The 23,536-nt window shown below is 38.6% G+C and overlaps 1 protein-coding gene across 1 annotated transcript in view; it reads right to left on the bottom strand.

Annotated features, from left to right (window-relative positions):
• Nucleotides 1-23,536, bottom strand: part of LOC133528569 (hemicentin-1-like) — a 324,344-nt gene that overhangs the window by 44,234 nt on the left and 256,574 nt on the right. The window contains exons 4-6 of the mRNA XM_061865999.1: nucleotides 11,401-11,528; nucleotides 10,895-10,975; nucleotides 3,604-3,714 (exon numbers count right to left, since the gene is read on the bottom strand). Of these exons, the coding sequence (XP_061721983.1) occupies nucleotides 3,604-3,714; nucleotides 10,895-10,975; nucleotides 11,401-11,528 (320 nt within the window). The remainder of the gene's footprint in view (nucleotides 1-3,603; nucleotides 3,715-10,894; nucleotides 10,976-11,400; nucleotides 11,529-23,536) is intronic.

The raw sequence follows: 23,536 nt of genomic DNA on the forward strand, positions 1-23,536 counted from the left end.
GCAAAATGCGTTAATGACATTAAGCAATTTCTAAATCATAATCACAAATTCTGAGATAAGGTCATTTCGTGGCACTTTATACATTCTATGTTTTTGTTATATTATGTAATTTGTCTCATTTGTGTTTAAATAATAAATATAATACTATTCTATTCTTTATAATCTGTGATCGGCATGGACTGTGCCACAACGCGGAATGCCGAGTAGAAGTCCTAATATGAACATGAATGGAGAATGGACATGACTCCAATGCCGCGATCTAGATCGAAAAAGTAATTCTATTTTTTTTTTTTTTACAATCATTTACTCGTTTTATTGCGACATTCTAATAATAAATTACATTTAATGGGAAACATACAGCATATAATAAAACAAAATGGTAAAAACTAATCTAAATTAAAATATATCTAAATAAGGCCCCCGCGGCATTGTGCCAAAGATGCTGGCAGCATTCCCTCGCTGAATGGCAATACTAATGCGCTGCGAGAGAAAGCTGCCAGCTCTCTGGTCACCGGTAGAGTCTATGAGCCTTTTACTCATTTCCTTAAAAAGTATCTTGGCGCTTGGACCCCACGGCCCTAGTGTCTCGACTCCAAACGCCACAAAGTGGTATTGGGGGCCGAGACTTCGATATTTGAAAACCTTTTTGGTTTCAGCCGCCTCGGCAGCTGCCCCAGCCTTGGCCGAAGTTCTTGGTAGATGGGACAGTGCCAGTGTATCGACGCATGTGGCGTCCCAGACTAGCACTCGACCCATCTTCCATGGGACCAGGGTCATACCGTCCGGTCTCTTGCCATCGTCCCTCGAAACGCCGTTTGGTTCAAGGATAGCCGGCGCGTTGACGGTAGCAAGAGATCGGCGGATGATATCGTTTAGGGCAGCGTGCCTGGAGAGGCGACCGGCACTTAATTGACAACAAAGGCCGTGGTGTCCAAGCACGTCGACGGTTGCGCCGCAGGGGCATCTGTGGGGGGCGCAGACCTTTACTCCTAATCTAAGGCTTGCGGCTAAACGGAGGGTATCCGGCTCTAGATATGTACCGGTGGGGGGGGGGGAGGGGTAGGCATGCAGCCACTGGCCGGATTCTAGTTCTGCAGCTGCGAGGAGCCGCGCGCGTGTAGGACCAACTGAGCTGGAAAGTAGTTTATCAAAGTTAATTTTGCACAACGTGTCGTCCCAGCAACGTTGAATGTTTAATTTTGAAGGTAAATTTTGACCCGGACAAGCCGTTAGCCAGGCGTTTCTGGCCTCCGTCAAGCACGCCGTCTCGTAGTTTAAAGTGCAGGCCTTGAGAATTGACAGAGCGGAATGAGAATTGACGTCGAGCAAGCGATCGGCGCAGTTTTTGAATTTAGTAATCGCGTTTGTAATGATGCTGGGAATGGCTTCTTCGAAAATTGGTGACCCTAGGAGGTTTAGTGAGTCCTTGTTTACTACTTTTATATTAGGGGTGATGGCTTGAAATTTTGATACGATGTCGGGATTACAACGGTTTAAAAATAATTCGCACTTCTCGAAATTTAATTCCAGGCCAATTAGCATAAATTTACTTTTTATTTCCGAAAGGTCTGCTAGTACAGTGTTAACATCGCCTCCTAGGGTACCATCATCTAAATACCAAACGTTAAATTTTGAATTTAGGTTTTGAACAATTGGATTGATAGCTAAACTGAAGATGGCTGGTCCGAGAGGGTCGCCCTGCTGACAGCCAACTTCGGAGGAAAGTTCGTGGTTTTTGTATAGTAATTTTGATGGATTAGCATAGCAATTTAATAAATAGTTATAAAGTTCTGGAGCGTGATTGTTGACTTCTGTAAGCAGGGCGTCCCTATTAAGCGAGTTGAAGGCATTTTTGACATCAATTTTCAGGAGTACCTCACACTGGTCATTGATCAGGCAGGTGCGGAAGGCATGGACAGCGGCTTCGCACCCACCTTTAGTACCGAAACCTAGTTGTACCGGTTCGAATTGTTTTTGCAATTTTGAAAGTATGTGTCGGACGGAAATTTTGGAAGTTAAACGCCGAAATGTTGAACCAACAGCAATGGGCCTGATCCCCCCATCTTTTTTTGTGAGGGCTATAAGATTTGCGCCATAAATAATGGGAATAAAGAGGGGGTTGACTTTTCCAGAAAGCATGAGGTTAATAAGTTTGGTAAGTGCGATAATGAGGCGTTTGCCTGTATCACCGACGCAGTGTGAGGTCAAATCTTTTAGGTGTTGCGGAGATAATCCATCGAGACCCGCTGCAGAACCTGTTTTGAATGAAAAAATTGCATTTATAGTGTCTTTATCCTGAACTTGAAGGCACACGTTGGGTTCTGTAGGCGGATCTAGGAAGTATGGTGTTGCTGGGGCGGACGGTTGTTTGTCACGTAGAGCCAAAAGGGTTTCAGTTGAGTCCACAGACAGAACGTCGGTTGAAAAAAGCAACCGTGCGGCTCCTTTCAGGTCACCATCGCTCACTTTTCCCTCTACAGTCTTTTTCAGAATGTTGCAAGACCGGTGAGAAGGATGGTTATTTTGATGATAAATTGGAGTCTGGAGATTAAGGGGGTGAGCACAGTTGTTTTTTATTTTTTGAGTAAGTGTTAGTCGGTTATTGTCTGAAGTAGCATGAAGAGTCGAAAATGAGAATGTAAGTAGGTTTTCCCACGAATCTAGGCTATTGCTTTCCACGCAGGTATTGATGACATCGGTTAGCCGGATTGCTACGGCGATTCTTGCACCTCGCGGAATTATTTTAATTATAGGAATGTTGTTTTTAAGGTGGCTGAGGTGGAGATGGAAGTTGTACACGTTCTGCTGAGGTGTTGACGGGCTGGGTTGGAGTCCTAAGGCGGGTGGGCATGTAGCGATGTTGGACGGATTTATAGTTTTGTGGCATTTACCGATGTGAATATTCAGGCCGCGGGTTGTTGAAAATGATTTGTGGCACTGATTGCAAGGAACAGCTTGTGAAGACGTGCTGCCTGTAGCTCGTGTAGAGGTCGGCATCCACCCAGGCTTAAAACTAAGAAAGTGTAAAAACTAAAACTTACGCTAAAATAGGATAAACCATAAGAAAAACTATAAGATATCACACTGTTTACAAAAATAATAAAAACTGCGATGACAAATGTCAACACTGTCACTTATTGAGGGCGCAGCCCTCGGGCGCATGTGGAACTTCTTTTTTCTTTGTAGGATGCTGGGTTATTTTCGGCCTTTGGGATCTACCGCAGGTAATAAGACAGCTTTGCACGGTTCGACAAGGAATTCTTTTATAGGTTAGTGCCGTTAGTGGTTTGACATATGGAAAATATCTTGTAGAATATTTGTGAAAATATCCACTCAAATATATTTTTTGGAAGTGAGCAAGTATATTTAATGTTGTTAAATCGTTTGAGTACCGTTTTAGTACTTAAAACAGTAATTAAAATATATTTTGTGCCCGGAATTTTATTTTGACTTCCGTCGAATTTGACACATCTTAGCTTCTATTTAGGGTTATTTTAAATAAGATTTTTTAAGAGTTTTTGAATAAGATTTCTACTCGGAATCCCGCGGTGTGGCACCCTCCGTGCCGATCACTGTTTGTAATGAAAAAGTAGATTTACTTACCTCCCCTAACTTCGCAGACTAGTACTAAGGCTGAGCCCTCTTCTAATGGTCCTACGATCCCCGAGACGTCTGCCCCCGATTTGTCGTATAACAGCATTTGATGCGGAGGCACTGCAACAATTTTGTATAGTTAGTATTTATTACCATGTAAGAAAAGGTCAATATGGGTGAGTGTGGTCGCCCTTCACATTCGGGCCTTAATATACATAATTTTTTTCGAGTTTGCATTTGAAACTTGCCACTTGCGTTTAGTGTATAAAGTCGCAATAAACACTAATCAATGTGTAAACTGGCCCCAATGTGTAGCCGTATTGACCTTAATAGATGTATATGTATATTGGTAGTTATGGTGGATATGGATACAGGTCGTATGATCCATGATGACGCGCGGATTTGTCAAATCTAACCTTTAATAACATGACAATACGATTCAAGGCACACGTCGTCGTGAATGACACGATCTATATACTTGTACCATTTTTGGCAGAGTGAACTAACCTTTCCTGAATCTTACTGCATCGAGATAAGGTCTACAAATTGTCCATTAATTATGTTGTTGATACTTAGTATAGTCAGCATCAAAAGTTGCGCATCATACTTTTGCCATTCACTAATAGCTTAATAAAAAGAGATACATACGTCTCTAAGTATATGTGGAATAATTATACTACAACAGATACTTATAAACTCGGACTGTTGAGATTTATTTCCAGCTGGAGAAGGATTCTAGGATGGCAGACATTTCTGGCGCATTGTTTCATATGCTACCTTCGAGCAACACCGGTTTCGACACGTCAGAAGGGAGGAGCTCAAGCGATATCTTACCGGACAAATCGTTCTACCATTTTTTGCGGAGGAAACATGCAAACAAAATCCAATCTGTAATGACAACACAAATACACAGACACACGTCAAATACAAATCTCGCACACCTTGATCTCAGAAATACAGCGCTATGCCCAGTTGGGCATGTGCCTCGGCAGGGGGGAAATAGTGCGAATGCCGACTCCCTTCCCGGTGTTGCTTGAACACAACAACCGAGCCGAGTCAGTTTTATACCGCAGCAAATCTCCTTGATTTTGGATTATAATTGGGTGGTTTTAAAGTACTTGTAAAAGAAACCACTTCTTATTTATATTATTAGCAAAATAATTGGGACAGGCAGCGTAGCCACCGTGCAAATCTTTTACGCTCTGTAGCGATCGAAACGCAACTGCAACTGTCGCACTAAAATGAAAGAGTGATAGAGAGATACAAAGCGTCTCGTTGTCGATGCCATAGCGATTGTCACCTTAGCTAGCCTGGCATGCTGCGTAGCCAATATGCAAAATCGAAACGCAACCGTCACTGTCGCACATATTAATGGAAGAGGGCACTCCCTCTGGTCGCATAACAACTTTTGTCATAACACATGTTATGACCAAAAATCATTGGTCATAATTAATTCTACGCATGACTTTTCATTTGTATGCGCAATGATGATTATGACACAAGTTGTTGTGCGTATCAATTAAAGATATGACTTACACTTGTATGCAACCCAATATGGACCCACTCATGTCAGCCACACAAGTAAGAAGGCAGGTGCAGCGGCTGAGGCTGCTGCTAAGTTTAAACACGGGAAATACGCCAACCTCGGACCAGTGTATGACTTTATTCCAGTCGCTGTCGAGACGGCTGGGCCATGGTGCGCCGAGGCCAAGAAGCTGGTTAGAGAGATTGGACGCCGGTTGAGGGACAGAGGCTGCGACCCCCGGGCTGGATCTTATCTGGTCCAACAAATATCCTTAGCCATTCAGCGTGGCAACGCAGCTGGCATATTTGGAACGTTTGGGCCAGGTAGGGAACAGTTCGGGGCTTAAAAGTTAATTTTTGACGGGGTAATAGTTTGTAGGGTATTTTTATTTTATTTCTGTATTCATTTTATTTTAATCCACTGTTTCTGTACAATATTAAGTTACAAAGAAATATATTTTAATAAATTACAGGATAAGTGTAAAGAAAACATATGCCATGCCACGGCGTTGATGATAGCTATATATTCTAAGAATAAATTAATCTATAAAAATATTTTAATCTGAGATATTTCAAGTAGACACACTATTTTTTTCGGTTCATAACTATAATTGGTGGTGTGGCTCAAAAATTAACTGCCATCCTGGTGACCTACCGCGAAAACTGAAATTCGCAAATTGCGGGGATCTTTCTCTTTTACTCTCACTAAGACGTAATTAGAGTGACAGAGAAAAATGCCCGCAATTGACGAGCTTCGATTTTCGCGGTTATAGCCCAGTAGGGCTGAGATGGTCGGCTCTTTGTCATTTGTCACCATGCCTGTCACGTTCTAACAAGTATGTAAGCGTGAAAGTGACGGGCATAGTGACAAGTGTTAAGAATTGAACCATGGTGCCACCGCTGGTGTACTTTTCCAAATCGAAATGGGGCTGGTGTGACTCCCCTTAGTGTGTGTGTGGTGACCCTGAGCAGACGGTCGAACACATTGTTCTGGAATGCCCTCTCACCGAATTCAACGGACGGATTGAAGACTACGCGAACCTCAATGAAAGGGCCATCGAGTATCTGAAGAGTGTAAACATTAATATCTAGATTTTTATTTTATTTAAATCCAGCGGTGGCATCGTGGTTCCATTTTTATCACTTGTCACTATGCCCTTAACTTTCGTACTTACATACTTGTTAGAACGTGAAAGGCATAGCGACAAATGATAAAGAGCCAACCATCTTAGCAGTAACAAAAATAATGACATATGATAAATGAAAAAATCTAAATCGAGATATATCTCTACAGTTTGCATTGAATATAGTACATTACGATTGTGTGTGTAATTGTGTGTGTGAATCTAGGCTTCATAACGGTTTAGCAACACCTACTTTTTCGATTAACTTCTCTATTTCCGCTACCCAAAGATTGTATGGAAGAGATCGCATTATAGCGATAAGACCGCCTGTTGTCTGCCTCTAAATTTAATCAATGGTTTATTTTTCTTGTATATTTTTACTGAGGTGTGCCAATAAAGAGTATTCTATATCTACAAGTGAGAAAAATAGGAATTATCTATTCGCACATGTATCGTACTACGTTTTACAGTACATATGTTCCTTTAAATGTTCGACACAGTAACGTAATATGCTAATTTTCGTACTAGTGCGGTAAAGTAGCACCATGTGTACTGTAAATATTTGTAACTTATTGGAAAATGGTAGCTGGAAATAATACTTTTGACGTGTAGTCTGATCAGTTACTTTTGATGCTGATCATACCAATAATACCGCATCAAAAAGCAACCGAGAACGAAATAATCTCAATACGTTAAATATCACTTCGTTGGGCATGTTTATTTTATCAATTATTTCAACATAAAAGCCACATCGGAACATCGAAACAATCGTCAACATACGTTAGGTTTTTATTAAGACCGAGTTGACCGTCCAGTGGCGCCCTCATTTAGAGGAATTGTGTTTTCTAATACTTATACTGTTATCCTACTTATTCTCCATTTTTTTATTGACATGATATAGTTTTATATTACTTAATTTTGACTTTATCACCGAAACGGAAAATGTGACCACCATTTGCTGTTTAGTTAAAGCAAAATAAAACTATGTGACATGGCTTTTGTGTTGAAATAATCAGTAATCACCCAACTTTTGGTTGATTACTAATTAGTAGGACAAATATTAATGTACTGATTTATACAAAACTTAGTTAGTTTATTTAGAAAACACAATTCTTCTATTGATTATATATGTTTAATTTTTAAATGCGTGGCAATTTGTAAAATACATGTTTGGTAAATAAACTATACTTAAAATTCTTTGTCCACCTATCTGAGTAACTCTTTGTATTTTGAAATTGTTCTCGTCAGTACCAAAGACGTCTTATTTCTAAATCGCAAATGAAAAAAAAAAAGATTTATTTAATAGCTGATAACAATGCAATTTACATTGTTTGTCATAATTTTTATCAGTCTCTGATAACGAACGAACATTTTGATCTTTTGAAAGCTAATTTTCTTTTCCATTTAACCTGCCTTCTGCAGATTTTATCTGTCATCGTGGTTGGCGTCTTTTTTATCAGCAAATGGAGTTAACTGGCACAGAGCATCGGAAAACACAGTAGAAAAACTACTAAGTTTTGTAATATTTAAAATTCATTGGCTATTGATTCTTCTTCTTATCGTGTAAAGGTGATCCAATTTCCTAAATTATGTTCGTCCAATGGCTATTGATTAATTCACTAACAATATGTATATTTTGTAAAGGCAGGTAAAATATAACCAATGAGTTTTTCGGAACTTATGTACGAAATGTCATTTGATATTTACCACCAGCTTTTCGGTGAAGGAAAACATCGTGAGGAAACCTGCATACATCTGCGAATAAATTCAAAGGTGTATGTGAAGTCCCCAACCCTCATTGGGCTAGCGTGGGGATTATAGCCCGAGCCCTCTCGCGCATGAGAGGCGGCCTGTGCCCAGCAGTGGGATGTATAAAGGCTGAATTATTATTATTATTATACTTTTTTTAATAAGCCAAAATCACAGAATCGGCAGGACCAATGCAGTCTTACTACCCTATGATAATAATTATTCGATTAAAATTAAAAAAAAAAACCATACGCAATTAAGCCATTTTGTGCTAAAAATGCCTAACATCATTTTGGAAAAGATCTGATACTCTTCAAACTGCTAAATCGATTTCTATCAAACATAGCTAAGAATTATCGCAAGAAAACTAGCTTTCACGTAAAAAAAACCGCATCGAAATAGGTTCAGCCATTGGAGAGCTACGATGCCGCAGACAGACATTGGCGTCAAACATAACACACCTCTTTTTGCGTTGGGGGTTAAAAACGTTTGAAACATGATAATTTAAGTTTTAATTTAATAAAATTTCATTAGCGTGATATAGAAATCACCATAACCTATTCGGCGACATCTACCGATTTATTAGCTTTATACTATGAACGCGAATACTGCGTATCCCAAGCGACCTCCACTATCTGGCGCACTGTGCCCATCTCCAGCCGGATCTCGCCTCGACAGCTCATAATTAAAATGTCTGCGAACCGTCATTAGCCAGAGCCGCATTTCAGTCGTAATGACTAAATTGATTCCCTGTCGTCGCCTCATAAAATTTTCATCAAGATAAAAGTTTCGCGGTTTATTTGACGTTTTATTTATTTGGCTGAGGACAGGTTTAAAATGAATATGAATAGTTTTAGGATTTAGATATCATTCGAATGTCAATGTACGTCCAAATTGTCCTCTGGAAGATGTTTGTATATCTATATGACGTGAAGACCATATCAAATTGACAAATATATTAGGATGTTTCTTACGTTTTGTATAGCGACATAAAGTAAGAAGTTATTTATGTATACTCTAGTATGTAGTGCGTCGCTTTTATTTAAATGTCATCTATTTTGAAACGTATCTTCGCTACAAAGGGCTTGTTCAATTCCAGAAATACTGCTGGTTAAAAACATGAAGTAAGACTTCGTGACTTTGCCATATTTTAGTGAATTTTAGTTTTGTGAGTGTTGCGTATGGATTAGTAACAATAGATCGCTGGCTTGTAGAGCATCGTGCATATTATCATGCCATGCTATTGAGGCGTATCCTACCAAAGGATTTTCACTTAGTACCGCATTGCATTAATTTAGGATTATGCGGAAAAGGTTAGTATATATAGTCCTCCTCATCGTTTTCGATGTCGGCGACCCCAAATAAACACATTATGGACGTTGTCTAGCATGTCAGGCCGAACTTGCTCTTAAATACTCTATTGCACGCGTGACAATAAAGTTGGCCAGCTGCGTTGAACGTGTACACGTAGGAGGGCTTAGGTCTCTCTTTCCGTAACTGGCGTTTTATGTCTAGGCTAGTGAGGCGGTTATCTTCGAATGTTTTGACACCGTTATGGATGGTAGAACGCCAAGAAGACCTCCTTCCAGCAAGCTCCTCCCAACGCTCAGGGTCGATGGCGCAAGCGCTCAGATGCCGTTTGAGCGTACATCGACATTTATAAAATGTGGATTTAAAAAAAAATGTAATCCGGTTTTGGTTTTTTTAGTAAAATGTTGAAATCGGAATTCTTACGCTGAACATCCTGTATTAAATAATAGCAAATCAGTTAGTGTCAGAACACTTCAAACGTATTTCAACTTTGTCCACCAAAGTATTCTAGAAACTTCCAACATAAATTGATTTTACTTTGATTAATTTGAAAACTTCGCTGTATGTACATGTAACATCCAAGCTTTGATTGCTAACCAGAATAGAGCAACGGCGAACAAGTGAGCTGATAGTTTCTCCCACAAGAAAGTTTCAGCTCAAGACAATGTATAACTTGTGCACGAATTAATAGCACATGCTAGTAGTAGGTAGCTTCATAAAATTAAAAAAAAAGTCGACCCCATTTACCAGGGAGTAAACACTTTAAAAAAAAATAAAGTAACTTAACTGGTACAACATTAAAAAAGCGTGTCTCATAATTTCAAGTACCTAACTATTTTATTAAATAAAAAAAAAGGTTAAAGATGTTTATTGGTAAGAAAACTTAAGCAGCAATAGTATTTTATACATAGAGCTTTTCAGTCGAGTACCGTGTTTACGCAATGAAGCTTGCTGAGTGAAGAGCTTGATTATATCACTATTGTATACAATATTTCTTCTACGAGTCATCTAAAATAATACTTTTTTTACTATAAAACCTAAATAACGAATTTAGTAGAAAATACTAAAACGCGCGACTAATCGTCCCGCCTCGCGCCTGTTTAGGCTTTTTTGTGGGAGCGCGAGCGCGGCGGCATGTGATTAGTATTTTTTTAATACATAGTTGAATACAGCGTATCACAATGAATATTATAGTTGAGTTGAGAGCCCATAAATGAAGAGTACGTAATTATAGTTCGGTATACGAAATCTTAATTCAATCATTACAGTTGACGAGTTATGAAATAAACGTATTTGTATTTAAGAAAACATTAAAGTGCATCGCGAAATTGACCCAACTCTTGGCTATGAAGCCAGCGCTGGTCATCCGTAGGGCTCAGTCGATGATGCCACGACAGATAAGACATGAAGAATACATTTAAAATAATTACAAAAATAAATATAGAATAATAATGAATGCGAGACAAACAAAATAGTCGCACAGAACAAGTTTAGTTAAGGTTTTGATTTTGTTATATCATCTCTTAATAATGCTGGGCATATCTTTCAATTCTATTCTGAGCATTGCGTTTAAGATCAAATATTAAACTCACCTATAACAGTGAGTCGTATCTGGAAATTTCTGGTAGGGGAGTTCTTGAAATCAACGCGACAGCGGTAGGTGCCCTCGTCATCTAGAAACCAAAATAATAAATTAATTTACACAATTGAACCTTTAGGGTTATGTTAGGCTAGACACTTGTGCTGTACGTTATTAATTTTCAGAATCGGATATCTGTACCTGATGGTCTTGTTTATTGACTTGAACATTTTGTGCACTGTGTGGTACTAGGAATATGTTGTTAGTCTTCTCCGAGACCACGGGGACAACGCCGTTCTCGAAACGTCTGAGGTTTAAAATTAATACGCGATAAAGTCCCGTTTCTTTGAGTTAATACATACTTACATTTTAACATCAAAATTATATCTAAATGATGACGTAACTCTCCGTACATTATTGGCGCAAGCGAGACGCATGGGTGACTGACCTCATTTAGATATCATAGTATAAGTTTAAACTGACCTCTATATCTTATTATAGTTACTATCAATGTTTTACCTAGTTGAACGGAGCTGAGCGTAAGCGCCGCCGGCCGCGCCACTGTGGCGAAATACGCGCGCGGCCCGAAGCTGTGCGGGTCCGACCACTGGAGCGCCTTGTTGAACGAGCGGCCGCGAACGTCGAAGCTGGAAAATAATGAAATTTAATCTAAAGCCTATTAATGAATTAACCCAAATGAAAATGGAAATATTTATTGATAAAAATGGACACATATAGCTGTTTTTCTTTTTCAATATGTATCTAGTATAAATTATACGTGTGCTTACATCATTTTACAACATAGAAGTATTTAATTACTACAAATAATTTCATGACCCAAAAAAAAGTATTGACGCTCAACCACAAGCTCAGAAATTAGATGAAGCTGCAGTCGAGCCAAATATGGCTGACGGCACCGACAAGGCTAATGCGTCTGCGTTAGCAGTTTTCGAAAAAAAAAAAATAAGCTGAGTCTCTTCAAATGGGTTATCGAAATTTCGCCCAAATTCGATGAATCAATCAATCACTTCCTTTTTGCTTACGCCTTAGTAAGGCTCGTTATATCTTTCTTGAGAAAACACACATTGCAAAATAATGATCTCGCATTACGCATGTAACCACGCAACCGTTCAGAATTTTATCTACAGTTGTCCTGTGACACACTTACCTACGTAGATAATAGTTGTTTATGTGACCGATATATAATGAAACGCATTAAATACGAGAGTAGGTTTATGAAACCAGCTGAAAGCGAGTTTGTAATTTGAGATTCTTAAACGCATCATAGAGGGTTTAAGATTATGTTTGTAGATAAAGGAAAAAAAATACCAGATATTAACAGTTTCTGTCATAAATTTAATTTTTAGAACCATATTTTCTGATCTATACACCTGTAAGAAGTAGGATTGAATCGCAAGATTTTATTACATCGTTAGTTACTCACAAGAGAAGTTAATTAAAATGTGTACAAAATAATTCTTAAAACATGTTGTTACGATCCAACTTTTATAACTCTCCTACCTAATCCTAATACTTCGAGAGTATGTTCGTCTCAAAGGAATTTAGACTAAGTAACTAGTTCGAATTAAAATGTATTTAATATTTATGTTTCCAATTTAACATAAAAAGCACAAACATTTTCGCCCTGGTGGTGCAAGGAACTTAAAACGGTGGTTTTAAAAAGGAAATAAAGGACTCTTTTAATCACTACTCCAACATTATGTAGATTTTTTTTATATACTACGTCGGTGGCAAACAAGCATACGACCCGCATGATGGTAAGCAGTCTCCGTAGCCTATGTACGTCTGCAACTCCAGAGGAGTTACATGCGCGTTGCCGACCCTAGCAACCCCCCCCCCCCCTCGATGAAATAGATTTTGACTGTAGCTAATAAATACGTTCTTAAAACAAATTCATTAGTTTTTCATGTTCTAAATTTGAATATCATTATTATTACGCAATTATAACATATTTACAGATAATTTATGCTGGCGTAATTTAGTGTTTTCGAGGCATCATAGAGAGTTCATGATATGTGTGTAAATTAAAACATCATTATCCATACTGTTTTAGTTAGTTTTTCGTTAACATTAGAAAAAAAGGTAAAAAATCTGGACATATTATTGAAAAACGTTTATAAAAATCAGCAACGATTATTAAGGCAAAAATTTGACGTGAATTAATTTACCGCTTACCTTCTTCATTCTAAAAAACCCGGTCAAGAGCATGTCGGGCCATGCTCAGTGTAGGGTACCGTAGCTACCCGTCCGTAAAAATAGACTTTTTGAAAGAAAAAAACAACTCAATAATAACCGGCCAAGAGCATGTCGGGCCACGCTCAGTGTAGGGTTCCGTAGTTACTCTTCCGTCACAATAAGCTAAACTGGAGCTTCAAGTATAGTAAATTGTTAACCAAGGGATGAAACGGTACCTTTCACCCGAGTTAAACAAATAGGCAAATTTGCATAATCAGTACCTAATTAAAGTAAGTCTTTTTACTATGAAGGGAAAACTTTTTGCGATAACTCAAAAACAGCTAAACTGATCATGTCCGCTATAGTTTTCATTTAATGTCTTTCTTAAGCTCTACTTCCACGATTTTTTTCATATTTTTTGGACCTATGGTTCAAAAGTTAGAGGGGGGGGGACACATTTTTTTTTTCTTCCGGAGCGATTATCTCCGAATATATTCACTTTATCAAAAAATGTTTCTTGAAAACCCCTGTTAGTTTTGAAAGACCTTTCCAACGATACCCCACACTCTAGGGTTGAAGCGAAAAAAAAAATTCACCCCCACTTTACGTGTAGGGGAGGTACCCACAAAAAAATTAAATTTTTAGATTTTATTGTACGACTTTGTCGGCTTTATTGATTTATATATCCATGCCAAATTTCAGCTTTCTAGCACTAACGACCACGGAGCAAAGCCTCAGACAGACAGACAGACAGACAGACAGACAGACAGACAGACAGACAGACAGACAGACGGACATGGCGAAACTATAAGGGTTCCGTTTTATGCCATTTGGCTACGGAACCCTAAAAACGGGTTAACCGAACAAGTTCGTTATAGTTTTCCTTGAAATTCTTTACTAAGCTTTACTCTCACCAAATTTTTCATATTTATTTGACCCATGATTTCAATGTTAGAGGAAGGGGACTCAATTTTATTATGTTTCAGACCCTTATTCGTTTTGAAACAAACTTAGTGTAGCTAAGTGTATATAAATCTAAATTTGCGTTAAGCCTGTTGTATAGACAAGGACTCAGAGTAATGAAAAATCTCATAGAAAAAGCATATCTCCTATGAATTTTTTGTGGGCAGACAATATCTTTGCGTCTCTTATTAGTATATTCAATGCTGTAAGTGGTTGCAGCATGCTGTTTTAAAACAATGCTTAAAATATATAATTGTTTAACAGTGAGTACCCCGAAGGACTTTTAAAGAAGGTTAGAGGGGAAGAGGACGTAAAGAAGCGACCTTTAGAATAATCTGCCACATGAGGAGCTACAATATAAAATCACCTACTGACATATCGCAAAATACAATGACAAGCGCTGGTGGCCTAGTGGTAAGAGCGTGCAACTTGCAATCCGGAGGTCGCGGGTTCAAAAAAGTGTTTTTGGGAACTTATGTACGAAATATCATTTCACATTTACCAGTCGCTTTTAGGTGAAGGAAAACATCGTGAGGAAACCGGACTAATCCCAACAAGACATAGTTTACCCTCTGGGTTGGAAGGTCAGATGGCAGTCGCTTTTGTAAAAACTAGTGCCTATGCCAAATCTTGGGATTCATTGTCAAGCGGACCTCAAGCTCCCATGAGCCGTGGCAAAATGCCGGGACAACACGAGGAAGAAGGAGACTGACATATCGCAAAAAAACTCGTTTGATTAAGTGAGGTGACGAGATTGCTCATAGTTTTTTGAAAACAATTATGTCTCAAGCAAACACTCTGTTTCTGAGTAGAAAGAACATAAAATTTATAAAAAATACAAGATTAATGAGAGGCATTTTTTTAAGAAACGATCAGATAATCAGTAAGATTGTCCTCTTACTGTATAGCAAAGAACAAGACCAACAAGTAACATTTTTGAAAATCCTAACACAATAAAACAACCACAATTCGAAAAAGTAAGAAAGGCTTTTGTGTCCCAAGCTTGCACGTAGCAAACTAAGATTTTAAGACTCTGGAGTCAGCATTAAAAATGTCAAAGTGGTAAAGCGTTCCAATATGTGAGCTCAACTGTATTGTCAGGGGATGAAAGTTTCACGCATTTGAGTCTTCTTTTGTGTTGTCATATATATGTTGAAAACTAGAGAAAGATGCGAGTTGTTCGCATTAGGAACTTTATTTTTCTGAAGAGCAAGAGCTGTTATGCGAGTGTATTATAGTAATATTTTTTATGTTGTGTTTTACTTTTATGATTAAGTTCGTGGCATCTACGATGATGCACAGATTTGTAAAATCTAACCTTTAATAATATTAAATTGCGAGTCAAGGGACGTCTGGTCGTCAATGACACAATATAGATACTGGTACATATTTCTGTATTGTTTAGTGAAATTGCGTTAAAATTTTAATGTAAATCTTTCGCGTAGGCGTTGAGGCGAACTTAATGCCATGTGGCATTCTCTACCTTAGGTCAAAGCATAAAAGATTGTAGGCGGTACATTTAAAACAACATAAATAAATAAATATAATATACACAACCGATTCGTGAGACTGATATTTAGTTGATCTTTGAACTGCCAGCAAATAAATCACGGACAGATTTTTTGAAAGCAGACTTATTGGGAGCTTTTCTAATGTTAGGGGGACGACCGTCCCAGAGACGTGCTGTCTGAATGGCGTAAGAGGCTGTTTTTCATAAACACAGATACCTACATCGAAAGCGAAATCTCCAATGTGTTGGGGATAATGGGTCGGATTACATTAGGTTCCGTAGAATTTTAGTTTTATTGCTGTTATGCAAATTTCTCTGGAGTTGCAGGCGTATATAGGCTACGTAGACTGCTTACCATCAGGCAGGCCGTATGCTTGTTTGCCATCGACGTACAATATATATGTATATATATTTTTAATTGTTTTTTTTTTTTGTAATAAAATTCTAATTTGTTGATTTATCAACTAATAAACACAAAAATGAATGCCCTTAATTTGATTCGAACCCGAGACCTTCCCTGCTTTACTTTTCTAATGTTACTCGATATAATTCATGTGTCAGCCAGGAAAATATTATCAGCGTGACGATAACTTTATACGATATATACGTCAGGCAGAGTGATGGCAGATGGACCAAAATGCTAACGGAATGGTGGCCGCTTTCAGACGAAAGGAGTGCCTGGCGTCCGTTGGCTCGTTGGGTGGACGACATTCGGAAGACTGCGGGTCACTTCTGGATGAAATTGGCTCGGGACCGGGATAAGTGGCGTACTAGAATAGAGGTCTATGCTCAGCAGTGGGCGATAAAAGGCTGATATGATGATGATACGATAACTATATAGACGATGACGATAGGAGACAATACTCGTAGGAGTTAATAGCACACGCGCTGATCCAAGTAAGTTATATAATCGACCCGATACGTCAAAAATTTCCGTTTTTGTTCGGAGAAAAGTTACTTCTGACATATCTAATCCATATCGTATATCTTTAGCAAATGTTTGACGTATCTTAAATTTCGAATCGGCCCGATCGCATCGTCGTAGATTATAACTTAATAATATAATTGCACGCCTGTATACAAGCTCTAGTTAACCCCGAATAAATTTGTTTAAATGAATGAATAAAAATCTTTATTTTCAGGCAACTATGGGCTCATAGATAAAATACCTTAAAACTAGTATATATATCATAAAATATATCTTAAAAACTAAAACACACACTATGGCTGCGATGCATTTCGCAACCCGGCTGTGTCAGGGAGCCGGCCGCGAAACCGCCGAAACTTTACACCTTTCGGCCAAAACTCATCCTTCCTCCTCCTTACTCCTCCACTCCTTTACTTTGTGAAGGGGCAAGGTTTGAGAAGGTTTAAGTCTACATGCCGAAGGTACCTAACACTCAACGAGCGGGTTGCCCCTAAAATTCACATTTTAGTTCCATTTCGTTGAATGTTATTTATCTGGAGATTTGTTGCAGCGCCTGCAGTTTGTCATCGGCGTGACGTTTTAAACCCTAACAGCTTGCAGTCGGTTTTACAGTCTAGACTGCACGACTGTACATATATCACGTTGTGGACTAAAATATAGTTTTGTAAGGTTTAAATTAACTTGCCGTTGAACTGAAGGAATAAATAAAACATTAATAAATATTTTGTTATATTTAAGTAGTTACACTACTATATGTAAATTAATACTATAAAATATGTCATATACCAATGAAAAAGTGCCCTGCCCTCCAATGTCGGATTGGTTTTGAATCGGCGTCTTCAGCTTACACGTCTCAGTGAGAGGAAAAGAGAAAGATCCCCACAATTTGCGAATTTCGGTTTTCCCGGTAGCGCCCCGAGACCTTCCCGGCCACCGGATCAATGACGGGGATAGGCAGCCGGGTGCTTTTCGTTAGTATATGATATGACATTAGAGTTGCGAAAAACGCTTCGCTGACTTGAAAATATTGATTCATACCTTTCGATCGCGGTGATATAATATATATCGCTTATTTCGAGTAGGAAAAGTTTAGATTGCGTAAAAGAGATGGCTATAATACACACAACCATAAGTGCGACCAAGATGGCGAATCAAGCGATACGATCCTGCCATGTTTTCCCGACACCTTCCGTCCGAACCGCTCGAAAACGGTCGTTTCGCATATTCGCATCATCTCACTCATTGGAATCATGAATGGAAAAGAGCGAGCAAGTAATACTGCGATAAATTGCTTACTGAGCAAACTAATCTCAAGTGACTTTAAAAGTGAGTGAGTCCACTTCTTCTACTAAAATCTACATATTGCAATTTTAATAAGTCATCACATTTTAAGATCACTCGGTGTCTGGGGCACCTAACCACTTAGGCGAGAAACGCGTTCCAAGTGATGTCAAAATGGAATTTGTTTCATTCAAATAGGACTAGTTGTATTTTTTATTTAACTACCCTAATTTTCCTATAATCCATTTTTTTTATACTACGTCGGTGGCAAACAAGCATACGGCCCGCCTGATGGTAAGCAGTCTCCGTAGCCTATGTACGCCTGCAACTCCAGAGGAGTTACATGCGCGTTGCCGACCCTAACCCCCTCCCACCCCTCCTTGAGCTCTGGCAACCTTACTCACCGGCAGGAACACAACACTATGAGTAGGGTCTAGTGTTATTTCGCTGCTGTTTTCTGTAAGGTGGAGGTACTTCCCCAGTTGGGCTCTGCTCTAGATCTGGAATGACATCCACTGGCTGTGCCCTACCACACAAAGCAAGATGACATTCACAATGCCCATACCTCTCTTATGGACGTAGTTTAAGGACGTACCCGGGTCCAAAAAGGGCGTACCCGGGTCCATTTACGGCCAGTAGTTTAACTTTTTATCTTAAAACAATATGATAATTACATTTATTCCCATTTTGGTTACACCTTTTAATATAAAAAACATTTTAGGCAAAAAATGTAGCCCGTTATATCAATGTCGCAATATCGTACCTAGTTTGTAACATTAGTAAAAGGCAAAAGTGACAGGATAGTAAAATTACCTACTTTAGCCGGCTGTAGACGTGGACATGGGTAAAGCGTGCGTCACAATCTGATATTCCTGTCTCGAGGTCTTTAGTGCGAGATGGAGTAATTTTGCTATTTTAACGTGTTAATATATATATTTAGGTCTGTTCTTAGAGATCTAATATTTAATTTGCTATATTAAAAATCCCTGAGGTCAATAATTACTCTATGAATGATTAATTAGTTTAGTTTATTAGGATATTAACGATAAAAAAAATAGCATTAATACAGCTTGTAACATGAATTTGGAAACATCCTAATTTTAATTCTTAAAATAATTCCCTAATAAGTGAAAATTAGGATTGAAGTGAATAAATTGGAAGGTACTATAGTAGGGTTTAATAATATTAAATAACATTATTAATTATTGTTAATGATGAAATATATGATGAAATTTTGTAAAGACATTTGTATTGAGAACTGCGAATTCTTCTTTGTTTAGAATAAACCTTCAAGGTAAACAGTAGGAGTATTGATTTGATTTTTCAATTATGTACATATATTTTTATTATTATTATATAGGAGGTAAACGAGCAGATGAATGGCCTGATGGTAAGCGATTGCCATCGCATAGATACTTGTTATTGATCATAAATATGAAACCGATTTTTTAAAAAGAAAAGTAAGAAATCGGTGAATTCAAAAAGTAATTGCTATAAGAAGTATCCTTACACGACAAAATGTATATTATTCTAAAACAGAAAAGGCATGACTCGCACTTTTTCAAAGTACCGCTTAAGGCTACATCATCCGTTACAAAAGATAACACTATAAATAATCAGCCAATGACCAACCACAAATTGTTGCCCCGTCACCCCACTTTGTATTATCTCCCAAAAATAATACACCCAAAAATAGGGGAGAGTTTTCTTAAAATTGCAAAGTCACGTCAACAAAGCCTTTTCTATTTACGGCGTAACTAATAGAATCAACGCCCAGCCGAGTTTAATAAAAGCCCCTAAATTGTCACATGGTCCGCTCCTGAAATTCATTTTCCTCTAAAAAAAACTGTCAAATTCTAGAATAAAAGAACGACCCAACCGAAGTTTTTCAATTTCCGGACAGGCAACATTTTTCTCAATTTTCCGACCTCCATCCTAATTTATACAGCAAGAAGCTTTGAGAGAGATGATTTGATTGTACACCCCTGCTGTTTCCAGGTAAATTTAACAATTTAAGCACGCTTTTTATGACGGCATTATCCCCGCAAAGCGTTCGTTGCTCTGCCGGTTATTGCCTTCGAGATACTTATAATTGCAATTCCACATAATCGTTTCCTTAGTAAATAGCGTAAAGTCGATGATTTAAATTTTTCGCTGCTGCACGGACTATTAAATTACTTCGTTCGAGTTATTCATATGGAAAGGTACATCAAAGCTAAACAAAACTATTTATCGAACTTCAATATAATAGCTACCTAAATTCTCAAAAAGCAAGGGATACCGCGCGCAACAGACGGACAGAAGGATTATTATTAGAATTAAGTTTTTCTTGTACAACTTGTACAGGTACAGGTTTGCCGATTTTACAGCCGTATTTGTCGATCGACGGTGACTAGCAGTAGATTTATTTAAATTTAAACGATAAACGATGTGCGTGCCGGCTTTCCAGAAGAGGCAGCAATCGGTGTTAACTGTTTGTTAAGTAGACCATGAATATGAAAAAATACACGAATTATAACTGATTCATACAGTCCGATTTGAACTTAAAGATACGTCAAAAGTTTGCCAAAGATACGATACGTCAAAAGAGAAGTTTCTTCAAACAAAAACGTCACTTTTGAAACTGACATATCCGATCCATATCGTATATGGGCCGAAATTTATTGAATTAAATAGTGCGCTTCCCAATAGGCCGTTCCTCTTTAGAGTACCCTGAAAACTCCAGTCACGTGTGCCTACTTGAACTGGGACCCCACTTATCCTTAAACAGATTAGTACACCTTTTCGTAAAAACAATAATTATATTCCAGAAAGGTTCGGCAGCATGTTTCAAGATATGAAGGGATCCCTTTGAAGGGATGAAAGCACAAAGTCTTTGTAAATCGCAGAAGGATATTGGCATTGACTCGGCGTTCATTAGACAATACTTGGCAGTCTAAGTGGATTATCCCCAGTTTAGACTCGTTATGGTTTAGCGATTTGTTTATTTCTTGGCTTATTTCGATACTGTTTTGTAAGCCGTTGAACTGTTTTGTTTGGAAAGACTAAATAAAAGCTTGTTGACATAAAAATAAGGGGATGGGATTATTATCTATTTCTTCATAATTCATTTTTATACCCCGCTTGATCTAATAACTATTATTTGTAATATTCATTATTGATTATTATTATTGTTGTACCTTTATAGATTAAAAAAAAGGATTATATTTAGATTTTCATTATTTTATTTATTTATTTGCGTGCAGTTAATAACAGGAACCTAAAAATTTGACTTTTAAAATTTAAATCTAGAGATACCTACCTACCTACTAAAGTACCGTTAAATATATTCCGCATATACTTACTTACTGCGGGTGTTTATTTTGGTTAAAAATGTAAAAAAGATGCCCTGCCGTGGGCTCCCCATGTGACAGAAACTCTTTGCTTCCCTGCACTCGCTTCGTCGTCTCCAAAGTTTCCTCCCTATTCACACAAAAGTAATGCTAGCATTCTCTTTTGATTCAACTTCTGGATTATGCAGATATCGCCATGCTAGATCTCACTGAGGAACTGCTTGATAAGTTTGAACGTCTGCAAAATGTGTGTATCAGATATATTTGACCACATTTCGTCTTTCCGCTCCCAGCTCAAGTGGCTGTCCATCCATCGCCGTAGAGACATCCATATACTTTCCCTTCTTTTTAATGTCCTGTTTTCTCCTTCTTCCCCTACTTACCTCTCGGAGATATTTAAATTCTTAGCAGACGGCAGCGGGCCCCGACTCCGCTCCAGCGCGAATCTCTCGCTATGTTTCCCACCTCACAAACATCGATCCTATGGCAAGTCCTTCACGGTCTACTCTGTCAAATTATGGAATTATTTACCATCTTCTCTTCGACAGTGTCAATCTGTCGCATCGCTAAAGGCGAATTTAAAAAAGTTATGGCTTTCGGACGAAACTTAATTTAAAGCATGTATGCCGTATTGTAGTTTTTGTATATATATAAATTCGTCAAACCAAATAGTAAACGGCAAATCAATTCGAAATTTGTATGAGAGGTTGAACTTGACGAACCACGTTTTTTTTTAACTTAGAGTCTTTTCAACTGACAAAATTCTTAAATTGTTTAATTTGTATTAAAATTATGAATAATTGATCTGCCTAGCAACAGGAAAACACATCCTAAAATCATAAATTAATTTTATTCAAGTTAAAGCTACGTAAATATCTATCACTGGTATATTTTTCCATTCAGTGTCGTCTTATTAAGTTAATAAACAATCTACAATAAATAAAAGTTCTCCGTGGAAGCCACTTCCAATACGCAGCCCCCTACAAGAGCATGACAGCTACCGTCAAAGAGATGTAAACAAGAAATACAGGAATGTTCATACTTTCGAAGATTGATTGTTTTAATTTCCATTTGTGCCGATTATCCGCAAGTTTTGCTAGTGCCAGTGATACGATTTAGCAACCCACCCGTTTTTTCGCCCCGAGTAAACTACACCATGTTAATACTGAACATTGACTAAGCAAGTCAAAGATCTACGGAGCCTCTTGTTCCTGCCGAAAAGCAACTAAAAAGAGTAACCGCGGTAAGCCGTAACATTATAGTGCGACCTGTGCTGTGAGCAGCCAATTTGTGTATGACTGTCATAGTTTGTAGTGAATTCTGTGTTGTTTTTACATTTACTTGTATAATTATTGTAATATTATCCATTAATTTCTTTAAGGTTAACTTCTTTATGCCACTTACACACAATGCCTCAGACGACACCCCCAACGTAATGCCTGCGACTATCGAGGCAGTTCCAACCTATTGCCCACATTGCCCCCAAGCCCGCCAGTTTAAAGGACAACATGGCCTTAATATCCACATTAGCCGTGTTCACGGCAAACAAACCACCGTAACTGTGCCGCCCGCCGCTGTTCACCAGGGTATGGGCCTCAGCTCCAATGACAGCGGTCTACAAAGACTTCCCGAGCTAAAAAAGAATGTGCGTGTCCTAAAACACATCCCAAAGGGAGCAAGAACCCTCGCCGCAGGCAAGTTGTCTACTTTAATTGAGGCTTGCTTACGCTCGAACGAGGTAGATGATTGGTTTGCACTCCTTTCGTTCTCCTTTACGGCACTTAGGGTTCCTGACGGTGGCACGGGCAAATCATTAACCTCGAAAGTGAAAGAAAATATTGACGAATTAAACGTCTATTTTCCTGATCCGCTGAATCAAAAACCTCGCTCTCTTTACCACACAATTGAGGCTAAAGTCCACGACGGAGACCTAAGAGGCGCAGTTCGTATACTATTGTCAGATTCATCACTTGCCGAGTCGAATGCTGAAACATTAAACACATTGAGGGACAAGCATCCTTCGCCTTCTAGGCAACTCACCTACCCGCCTGAACCCGATCAGTCAAACCAATTTCTTACGGTTTCAGCTTCAGACGTGGCCAATGCAATTGGCTCATTTTATAACGGCTCTGCGTCAGGATTGGATGGTCTTCGCCCTCAGCATCTAAAAGAACTCGTGTCTCCCAATGCAGGAGATAATGGAACCAGACTCCTTGAATCACTGACTAAACTTTGCAACTTCCTCTTACGCGGTATGCTCAATCCCCAAGTTTGTCCCTACCTTTACGGAGCGTCTTTGTGTGCATTAACGAAAAAAGACGGAGGAATTAGACCAATTGCTATAGGTACAACTCTAAGACGGCTCGTAGCCAAATTGGGCTGTCGGTCAGTGAGAGACGAGATGGCAGGTTTTCTTCAGCCTGTCCAGATGGGCTTCGGCACACC

The sequence above is a fragment of the Cydia pomonella genome, chromosome 19, assembly GCF_033807575.1.
Source record: "Cydia pomonella isolate Wapato2018A chromosome 19, ilCydPomo1, whole genome shotgun sequence".
In the NCBI taxonomy this organism is placed as follows: Eukaryota; Metazoa; Arthropoda; class Insecta; order Lepidoptera; family Tortricidae; genus Cydia; species Cydia pomonella.